Genomic DNA, 12,657 nt, shown 5'->3' with positions numbered 1-12,657 from the left:
ACATAAGCTACAAATAAAATGATACATGTACTGTAAGTCTTTCATTTAATTATAAAGCTCCATGTAATTATAAATTGATATCCTATTAATAATTCATACATAAAAACAAAATAATATTAGTATGTATTGATAATTTCATATTTAACAATAAAAATTATATAAAAATCTATTAAAAATAATTTTATATATCATACATTTTGAAATATAAATATATCATAATAATTTGTCTTAATGAATATTTGTTAAGTTTACATTTTCATAAAACGTACATATTAACCAAAAATAAAAATGTCAATTTAGTTTTGCAAAATAAAGAAGAATAATATATGTTTAAATTTAAATTTATATATAATAAATTTCTTTCAAAAATTCTTCAATTAATCATTTGCAACCATAAATAAACTAAAAATTTTTTTAATTGTTAAAAATATAAATGCCTCATTATATTATTGACGTTGCACTAAGTGAAATTTAACACATCAAATTAAATGTACACATACGTTTTATAAGAAAAAATTTCAAAAAAACATATGTGCAAACAATTTTTTCGAATGTAGTTCATATTTCCTTAAGAACGTTGATCATTATACATTAAACATTACTATGAAACAAATAATATATATATATATATAAGTATAACAAGTGAGAATAATATATTACCTCATAAAAATATAATATAATAATAAATAAATGTAGAAATATGTGATCTGTTATATTATTTAGTATATATCTTATTTACTTTTGACCATTACCACATATAACTATATTATCTATGAAATATAATAAAATGTATACTCATACAATAGAGAATAATTTTGAAAAAGGAATACCATTAATCATAAGATAGATATTTATTGGTTACAAGAAAACATTTTATCTGAAGGAAATTTATACTTTATAAATATACTTAAAACATATTTCCCCCTACATCAATTGAATATTTCAAAATTGTTACCAGTACATAAATATACACTGAAATACTTAAAATAACTAACCATTATGCAATCCCCAATCCTCCCAAGGATACCCAAACTTTTAATGCCTCTTCTAAAAAATCATCAATATGGCTAATATGCTGATAATAAACAGATAAAATAAGTAATGGAAATAATATTAAAAAAAGTATTACTGGTAGAGAAAATAACAAAGCTACGCTAATATAAGCTGAACGTCCTGAACTTTTTCTCTGATTAGGATCTGTACATTTCCAATATTTATATACATGACCAAATCTCATATATATGAGTTTTTCAAACAAATTATATACTGTTGTAAAAGGTTTACATATAAGAGATGTTCCTTTTTTAAATAGTCCTTTACCTGCATCTCTTGAATTATTTTTGTCATCAAATTTACATTTACTAACATATTCTTAGTCATAAATATCTCCTTCATTTTTTGGATAATCATCTTTATTTTTAGGAAAAATTTTTGAAAATGTATATTTTTTGTTTCATTCTCAAGATATGATAGTAAAATATTAGTTCCTGAATCTAAAGTTCTAAGCGCATCGTTCATATTATCTAAATACCTATCAAAAACATACCACAAATAAAATATTTTAATTATTTGCAATGTGATATATTTTTTTAATTACTTACATATCGTTATTGTATGTATAAATAACACGAATCATCACATGATATAAAACAAATTTTCTGATGCGTTATTTTTATACCACGCTATAGAAATATAACACGCCCATATATAAAGTTTAAACTTTGGCTTTTTAACTAAAATAAAAAATTTCACACTTCCGTTCATGTTGAAATTATTTTATTTTATTTTATAATATATTTATATTGGTACAAATTAACTGTATTCACTCAAGTCACTAATGAAAGGACATTCTCAAGTTGATTATAAATTTTTTTTTATTCTTCTTAAAAAAGTATTAAATTTCATTATTAAAATACAAATATTGATAGCAAAAAAGAAAAGATAATTTTTAAAATATTTTAATTAATAAATTCAGCAACGTTATTTATAAAAATATATAACATTAATTAAGAGAAGTTTTCGTATAGATACTTTTATTAATAAATAAATAATATATATATTGATTCCCTGATAGAACAATTATATATTCATTTTATTTATACCTTTTATAAATAAAACAAAATAAAATTACATTTCATTTTTGTTTAATGATTTCATTTAATATTTAACATAAAAAAAATAAATATATGCTCGTTAAACACATTAAGAACATTAAAATATATATTATAAATATATCTATTAAATTTTGTTTCTGTATTTCCGACCAATAAACGCAGATTTTTGTACTTACTATTTATTTAAATATTATTTTATAATTAAAAAATTTAAATTATTGTATGATATATAGCAGAAATTATAAAATTAATAAAAAAATAAAAAAATGACAAATTTTTTTTTTAGCACATATTATAAATAAACATGTGAAATACACCTAGAATATGTGGATCATATATACATTATCTTTTAAAGTTATATTCTATAATTGATTTATGTACAAAATTTATGTATTTTAAAAAGGAAAATTTAAAATATCTGTTTTATATTTTTTTATCGAAATATTATAAATATAACCTTATTGTTATTATAAAACTTAAATAAATATATTTTATGTATTATTAATGCATGACAATTATTTATACTAAGAATTAATCTATTTTTCCTTATCTTTTTGTCCTTTTGTAAATAATGAAAATATTTAATTCGAATAAGTATATTAATAATTAAATATAAATATAAATGTAAAAGCAAATTTAATTAAAAAATACCTTAAGTAATTATGATAATTTAAAAAATATTTTTAAATAAAGTAGCTTAAAAGATAAAAAACTATAGTTCCTAAATGTGAAAATATTATATATATAATAATGTATAACAATATTTAGGAACATATTTGAAGAAGTAATTTTTTCTCATGAATATTTTATATATGATAGAACAGAATATTTAATTTTTAATAATTTATAAATAAATACCATTCAGAAATATTAATTAAACTATAAATTTCGTGAAACTAATATAAATGGGAAATTTTTTTTTTTTTGAAATATACTCTTAGAAGAATAATAAATAATTAAATTAAATTATTTGTGTCCTTTACTCTTTGTTAAAAAAATAATACCTAGTTAATTATAAAAAAAATATATAATGAAATATATTATTTTAATTGTATATATAATAGTATATGTTACTAATTTCTCTAAACAATTACTCTTCTATTAAATAATAAATTAAATGTAAATAAAAAAACATTTATATATATTGTCCTATATATTATATATTACTCTATGACTTTTCAGAAAAGTGAGAATATTTTTTTATTTCATCATTATATATATATATCATATGTACAATTATAAATATACTTGGTAAGATGTTGATTCATTAACACTTAATGTATCTATTATTTGAATATTTCTTACGTTTCCAAATATTACAAATTATTATTTATATAGACAATATAACAGTGAATCTTAATAATTAATATTATATCTTAAAAAGAATTTCCAATGATATTCATTATATAAACATGTATTTTTCTATTTCACTAATATTTCTATATTCTCAAGTAAATAATTTTGTTCGTCATATTTATTAGTATTTATTTTCCCCTTAATTATATTTTAATGATACATTTATTAAAACTATATATGGTGATCTAAAATAATTAAGTATATTAAGTAAAATCGAAATAGCATCCATATATATTTTTCATTTTTTGGTAAAATATATAATTTGGTTTTCAATATATTTATATATCATATATTATTTGCATTATTGTATATATTTATATTTCTATGTATTTATTGTATATACATATATTTATGAATTCATATATTTATTAAAACTCCCTAATATTTTGTGAATTCTTGTATATATAAAATAATTTTTAATTATCTTTTCTTTTAAACATAAGTTTCCTGATATTGGAAAGTTTTTCTTCTAACTATTAGTGTTATATAATATTGGGGTATATGACTTTATTTATATCAGCATTTCGCTTACATGTGGTTGATATTACACTATATATATTTTCATTTAATACTTTTTTCCCCAACTGTTTCGTTAATTAACAATATTTCAATGACCTTTACTATAAATATATTACTTAATTTCATTTATGAATTAACTACTAATAGATCTAAAAAAATACATCAATTCAAAGTTTTACACTTCAGTTAATAACAAAAATGAGTGATATTTCAATATTTATCTCCATGTTTTTTTTTTTTTGTAAAGCAATTTTTATTTTTACTCTAGAACATAATGGAGATTTATATTTTTTAATTAATCTACTATATTCAAAACTTATTTAACGCCTTCATATGCTATTTTCGTTTACATATATTTAAATAATAAAAAGTTAAAGGCGAAGAAGGAAAGTTAAAATAATAAAGCTCCTATCATAAAATGTATAATTAAATATATATGCAGAGTAATATGTGGAACAAAGATAAATAAAATAAAGAATTTATTTACTAAATATTAATTATATCCATTATACCCAAATGTTAGTTATGGGTCTCCTTCAAAAACAATTAAATAAAAAACAAATGTAATATACTAAGGTAAACTGTATAATGGAACCTAGTATTATCCATAACCTCTAATGTATAATTATTCCTATATATAATAATATTTATAATTTAACAACAAAATTTATCGGAATTATTTTATTAAAATAAACAAAACAGTTGTGGATCGTTCGTCTTCTACTATTTAAAATATCATGTATATTTTTTACCTTTTTGTGCCTTGCATTAAAATTTTTATTATAAAATAAACAAATTATTTTATGATAATAATAAGACAACGAAGCAAAATAAATAAAAATTAATTGGCATATATATTCTTTGAAATTATTTATATTATCTAGTTAAGTATCATTAATTTTCTTTTTTTATATACTTATTTTTAAATATTAAAATAAATTAATTTTTTAAGTAAAAAAATAAAATGTATAATAATAAGATAGATTGAGCTTGTAATTCAATAGTTTTATATATATATATATATACATGTAACAATACATTTACATTCATTCACTACTTTTCTTCACGTGAAAAACAGGAATCGTATATATTTAGTTAAAATAAACAAATTATACATTTTTTTAATTGAGTCGGATAATAGTAATTTACTAATAAGAAAGACAATATATTAGCAAGACTATTTTTTACAGCTACAAATATAAATTCTCTCATATATCAATAAAATTATATAAATTGTTCTTTTATATATTTATTTCAATATATATATATATATTTTTCAAAAAATTCTTATTATATACAAAAATATATATATATGAATTTCACTTTTATGTTATACTTAAAAAATATATAAAAATAAAGTGTGAAAAACACTGTAACAATCAAATTAACAAAAAATTAAAAGTATACATTAGTACTCTTGTGGATAGAAAAAACCGGTCACCCACAGATATACCTATTAAATCTATGAAATTACAGATATATCCTTGTTATTTGTGTATATAAATTATGAAATTTTAGATTTAAACTCTTGTAAAATAATACTTAAAGAGGGATGTTTTCTATGATGCATTTCACTTATCATTTTTTACAGTTTTCCTGTAGATATAAAAAATCCCTAATAAAAATATAATCCATAATATAGGAAGTAATCGTAAAACTAATGTAACTATCCATGGTATATCCGTTAGTTCCGCTTCATTACAATACAAGCATGTTGATATAATAAATGTTACTGCAAGTGCTAAATGTAAGATAAATATAAAATTAAAAATACCTACTTTTCTACCTATACATTTACTTAAAAACTTAAAACCAAATCTTACATTTTCCTTAACTTTCTCTACATAATTTTTATTCCTTAATATACCTTTATCAAAATATGTATTTCCTTCGGTATATGCATGAGATTTAACTTCTGCAGATTGTTCAGATACTCCTTTATTAATAAATGAACTTTTACATGGTTTTTTATTTTTTCCTTTGGTCCCCTTTTTATTATTAGATATATCTGCTTTTTCGTATGCTGCCATATTTGGTGCACCTTCTTTCATCCATTCAATACTTGAACACCTTTTGTTTTTATGAACTACTAGTGCTTCATAAATTATAGTACCTGATTTTCTATAATCATTCTGCTTTTTATCCAAAATTTTATATAAGTTACTCTGAAATAAATAAATAAATATTCTTTATTTAAAAAAATAAGTAATATAATACTAACAACAAGTATGAATAAAAATAAAAAAATACTAAAAAATGAATAATAAGAGTATCTTTAATTAACATTGTCATACCACACCACTACATAAAATGACGTATTCATTTAAAAGGATAAACGTAAAAAACTTAATAAAAAAGAATAATCTAATTCTCTCTTTCTTATTGTAGATTTTTAACATACTCATTTCTTGTTATGAACAAATTTATAATAATATAATATACCTTTAATGACAAAGGATACTAAATTTTTTTTTTTTTTTTATTACATTTTCGTAACAAAATTAATTATATATATAATTATAATGCATTTTACAACTTAAAAAATATAAAAGAACTCTAAATTTATATTATTAAATTTTAACCTTTATAAATTTTATAAAAAAAACATACAACTAGAATAATGCATTTTGAATTCATCTATTAATATTTAATCTATTTACTACATATGTAATATTAATTATTTTATAAATCCTTTTCAAAATAAAATACAAAACAAAATATATAATTCCTTAACAGTTGAATTTATTCAGATTAAAAAAAATATATAATATGTAGAAAATGTAAATAATACATTATTCGATAAAGTTAGAAAAATAATTGCAAATTTTAATCATGTTTTCTCATTAATAATTATTTTTTATTAAACATTACGTTTTGCAACAAATGATTATTATTATTAAAAAATAGTAATTTTGGCAATATTATAATTGTAATAATAAGCGAAAAAAATATATTTTTTTAAATTTTTTGTTCATTATATAACCCATATTTTTTATGAATTGTTCTATATTTAAAAAATCATATTTATAAGATAATGCCTAATGTACGAAGAAATATATTTTTTAAATGCAAAAAAAAAAAAAAAAAGGAGTTATATTTATGTCATGGTTTTTTAAATTGTAATTTAAGATTAAGTTCTCTATATACCATTTTTTGTGATACATTTTAAAATTCGTCCTTTTTTATTTATACAAATTATTTAAGAAAATGAATACTTTTAGAAAAAATTTTAATCAAATTAAAAAAAAAAAAAAAATTCTACAAAAATTAATATTATTTATTTACTTTTATTTATGTTGATTTCATTTACAACCCAGCATTTGTAATAAAGATCATATAGTTACTTTTAACATTTCAAACAATTTATTCACGTTATTTTTTACTCCATTTAATATTTCTATACAGTATATTAATTAACACATTTAATAATTTATCATAATCCATACATATAAATTATTAAATAAATTATAAAAAATATTCTTACTACATAAAAAACTCTTTCTAAAAATTTCTCATAAATACAAAATTTTCATTTTGGCAACATGTATGGTTTGTACACATTTTTTTAAGTTTTTCTTTTAAAAAATAAATCAATATTCTTCTACATTATTTCTTCCCTAAATTATGATTTGGTATGCAAATAGCTTAATTTTCTAGTATAAAATTTAATTTTATCCGCAAAACATATATATAAAATTGGGGAATTGTATTATTATATATATATATATATATATATATATACATATATATATACCTTTAAAGCGTTTACATATATTTCGAATTAAATTTTATTTATATTTAATACATAATATTATTAATATTAGTGCATAATAATGAAACAAATTAAATATAAAATAATATTAAATTTTAGTTTATATTATATTTATGTTTACATTATATGTACCATTTCATAATCTAAAAAAAAATAAGATAGTTATATAAAAATTGAATTATTATGAATTATAATGAATATATCTAATATAATCAGTACAATTTACATAAAAAAGCCTAAGCTATTACACCTTAGAAAAAATGTTTTAATTTATTTCCTTTTTTTTAATTCATCATATAAATTATATGTTTTACTTTTTCTAAAAAGTTCCCATAATACAATTTTTACATAATATCTTCTTATCTATCATGAAAAATATAATTAATTATATAATAGTTATAAAAATGATTGCATAAAACAAAATGGTAATAATATTTCTACGTAAATACAATACATTAAAAATGATTATGGTACTTATAAAATACATATGACTAAATGCAAAAAGGTAACAATTTAAAAATTTGTAAATAGTGTACACGAGAATAGTCAATATAAATTAATCCTATTTTCTATAAAATATTCTTTCATTAGTGTCAAACACCAGAACAAGGAATACTCATGTTATCTGATATGAATTCATCTATGAATTTCCAATAATATTATCATTTATTACAGGAGTTTCCTAATTTTTACTTTGCAAACACTACAAATTATTCCAATTAGAAATGTTAATATACTTCTACAATCCCTCTAATTTACTGCTATATAATATTACTGTTTTGCATTAATATATTATTTACAAATATTCAATCTTTTTAAAAATTGATATACTTCATCTAGATTTTTCTGTTGTATTTATTAAGAAAAAAAGTAAACACATGGAAAAATATATAGATGAACAAAATAAGCTAATATCGATAAGTGGTATTGCATATAAACCAGACTTATTATAATAACTTCCAATACGGTATGACGTATCGTACAGTACAAAATTACAATTTATGCATTGTTATTAATAGATATATTTGTTCATATGAAATGGAGGCTTCGACAAATTAATTAAATGGTACCTTAAATATCAAATAAAATAAATATTAGAATAAAAAATTTTATTGGTATAATTACAAGAGTAATAGTATACACATGAGTATAATTCTAACCGAACTGTAAAGAGTTTATGTAAAAGATGCTAAGTAGTAAGTTTAATAAGTTAAAAAAACAAAAAACAAAAGGTTAAAAAATAATTATTTTATTGAAGCTTATACATTGTCATTAGAATATAAAGAAAATATAAAATTACATTCATATTAAGTACAAAACCAATATTACTATTATTATACAAGTTTAGCACATAGTTAGGGCATATAATATTTATTATAAGAAAACTATCCATATAACATATATAAATAAGTGCAATTCATTAAAAATATATATATATATATATAACACCATTACTATGTATATTGAAAAATAAAATTTTCATTGTATTTTCTGAAAACTAGTAACTATAAAAATAAGTTATATATTAATGTAGAATTAAAAAAAATATAATCATTTTTATAATATGATAATTAATTTAACAGATATACGATAAAATGTGTAATCAAATTTTTTAAAAATCTGCGCTACAACTGTAGAGTATTACATTAAACATCTTATATAAAGAACGAAAATATGTAATTATGTAGGGTTGAACTATATAAATTGAATACATATATCCTATCTCATATTTATTATTACTATAATCTTGATAATTATAATTTATTTCATATTTTGTGCAAAAAAAAATTAAACGAGTTCTTTATATAGTATTATGAGACTATAACTGAGTAACAAAAAGAATGAACATAAAACATATTTATCATCAAAAAAAAATTTTCAAATTATTTTGAAGATAATTTATACTTTAAGGACGTGTTCTCTATTATACTAAACAGATAATTATTAATTCTAGTATAAAATAATGTGCACTAAAAATTTAAATGTGTAAGCGCCTCTTTCTAATAATATATACGGCAGTTCTTATTTTGTGTATTTATGCATATTAAATAAAAAAGAATAAAAATATAATTTGCTATTTAAAAAACTATTTTTCCTAAATATAATTATTAATTAAATATCTGTTTTTGTTATGTGCTACTCTTTATACTTGCAACATTTCTTTTTATATTACGTTAATAATTTACATATTGTACAACGTAATTTTAATATTATACGCTATTTTTTAAATAAATAACTTATTTATTATATACAATCGAAAAAGCATCAACAATTCTTATGAATTGTTACGAATTTTGTATCACTTTTAAATAAATATATTATATAAACTACAGTATATAACTATGATTTTCGTAAAATAATAAAAAATATATTAAAAAAAAATATATATATAAATAAATAAATATAAAAAATAAATAATGTTAAAAACGATAAATAAAAAATAAAATAAATAAAAAAAAAAAAATAATATTAAATGAAATATTTCTTGCACACACAATATAAAATTCTTTTTTTTTTTCCTTTTCATATTATCATAAATATTACAACTATAAATTAAAAAAAAATAAATTAAAAAGAGAAAAAAAAATTTAATTTTGTGCGCATTTGTTCGTTTATGCATAACGGCAAAATTATTTATAATATTATTATCATAATATTGAACAAAATACACTAATATATGGAATTCAAAATAAAAATAAACACAGTGGCTATCTTTATTTTATGGAAATTCCATTTTTTATTAATTTAATACTCATTCATCCATACTTTATATTTTAATTGGTACTTTGTAAATGAAATAAACATGAGAATATATATTTAGTTTAATTAACCAATGAAAATTTGTTTGCTGTGCTTTTTACTTAGAAGATCACTTCCCATTCTCAAATATTATCCAGAACATTTCAGCACAAGAGTGAATAGTTCATATGTAAATTTTTTTTTAATAATTTATCTTACAGAAATAAAGTGACTTTTCTGACATTAAATTAATAGAAATAAAATAAAAACTAATGTATAGTATTTTATGAAATAACTTTATTAATTTTTTGTATTTTAAAATTCAATAGATCCATAAAATTGGAATTTTGTAATTTCACAGTAATCATCCATAGTTTTATGTATTAATATATGTCCATTTACACAAGTTAAAATTAATTTCAAACAATTTTCTATTAACAATCACTATGTACAGTTTGAATTATTCTATTTTTTTGCGTTAATACTTTTTTATTTTATAACAACAAAATTGTACACCATATACAAATTTGTTTATTAAGTAGCATGGAAGTAACAGTGTTATATAATTAAAATTATTCCTTGTTAACTTTATAACATGTACGATATTCATCACGGAATGAAAGGATTTGTAAATACTACATTAATATATAAATTAAGATAATTAAATTATTAGAAGAATTTATCATGTTTTTTTATTTTAAATATATTTTTTAAGCATTTAAATACAAAGGAAAAAATATAAATGTATAAAAATGTAGCTTTTTCTTAATACTAAATTGTCATATATATTCATTATTTTGGTATTTTTATTACTCCTTAACATATACTGCTGGAATTTATTAAAATTATCGTATTTAATAGATTACTTCCGCAATTAGTATTTGTCAAAATACTTCAAAATATTTATTTTCCATGGAACAGAATAATGTATTACTTGTGCTAACATATATCACCTTAATTATTTCATGATATAAAAACTAGTATAAATGGAAATTAAAATAAATTCATTTTAATATATCACATATTTATGTTTATATAAGAAATTATATTTGATATATTATTTATCAAAAGATCGTTTAAGACCCTATATCAAAGGGAAAAATCATATAAGTTGAATTTATATATTTATGTCTTAATAGCTACTTAAATATAGCGAATATGATTTTCTTTAATTTCATTCATATAATAAAATATAATAGAATAAAAATATGTAAAATCAAAATAAAATAACTCTAATAAAATGAATTTTATATTTAGAAAAAATAGTAATTTTAACCACTGTAATTAACACTAATGCAAAAAAAAATATATTCCCCTTTGCGAAATACTAGTTATTAAATCTGTTTTTAGGGATGTGTATGTGGCATTCGTTCAATTATATTGCTTTAACATAAAGATATTTTCATTATTTAAGGGTATATGCTTAGTTATTCCTTACTATTTTCAAGAATACATTAGATTAACTTTATCCCCAACAGATTCGTACATAAACTTTAATTACCATTACTATTTTTAAAATGAATTATTTTAACTATGAAATATATTTATTTTTGAATGTGCATCAATAGATCACATAAGGGAGAAAAGTAATTTCAAGAAACAGTTGCAATATATAAAAATATAAAATAATATAACTGTTCGAATTATTTACACGATATATAAAGCTTAAGAAACATTACGAATGATATTTAAAAGTATTCTTAAAATAAAAGAAAAGAAACTTCTTCGTATAAGTTGTGTTAGGGTGTACATATAATAATTATTTACATTCCATATGATAAAAATTCAATTGTCTTACATTGATAGAAATATAAAATTATTATTTATTGAAGTTAAAATGAGAGCAAAATTTGAAAAAAATATATGAACACATTTTTATAGAAATTACCGAAGAAGTAAAAAAAAAAAAATTTCTAATATTAATGATTGTGAGTTTTGATTTAATATCTTTTAACCACATATATATTGATATAATAAGACTATTTAGGAGGAAAAAAAAATCGAAGAGCTATTAATACACATATAAAATAAATCTATTATGAAATTATTTCACACATGATTATATGTAATTCACCAATAAAATATGATTTCCTAATAAATAAAATAAATATGTTACAAATAATTGCATATATTTATAAATTCTTTTTTCTATTTTGA

At 18.6% G+C, this 12,657-nt stretch overlaps 2 protein-coding genes across 2 annotated transcripts; both read right to left on the bottom strand.

Annotated features, from left to right (window-relative positions):
* Positions 1–997: 997 nt before the first annotated feature.
* Positions 998–1,764, bottom strand: MKS88_003450 (uncharacterized protein; the record flags this gene model as incomplete). Its single annotated transcript, XM_067216541.1, has 3 exons — positions 998–1,075; positions 1,321–1,531; positions 1,679–1,764. 3 exons carry the CDS (start codon positions 1,762–1,764, stop codon positions 998–1,000), a joined length of 375 nt encoding a protein of 124 aa, XP_067073178.1.
* A 3,796-nt stretch (positions 1,765–5,560) lies between these two features.
* Positions 5,561–6,394, bottom strand: MKS88_003449 (uncharacterized protein; the record flags this gene model as incomplete). The annotated part of the gene is made up of 2 exons (XM_067216540.1): positions 5,561–6,154; positions 6,284–6,394. The coding sequence occupies 2 exons, from the start codon at positions 6,392–6,394 to the stop codon at positions 5,561–5,563; spliced, it is 705 nt and encodes a 234-aa protein (XP_067073177.1).
* Between the last annotated feature and the right edge of the window lie 6,263 nt (positions 6,395–12,657).

Source organism: Plasmodium brasilianum, chromosome 10 (genome assembly GCF_023973825.1).
Source record: "Plasmodium brasilianum strain Bolivian I chromosome 10, whole genome shotgun sequence".
Taxonomy (NCBI): domain Eukaryota; phylum Apicomplexa; class Aconoidasida; order Haemosporida; family Plasmodiidae; genus Plasmodium; species Plasmodium brasilianum.
The sequence above is the reverse complement of the archived record's forward strand: the minus strand, read 5'-3'. Positions and strand labels throughout refer to the sequence as shown.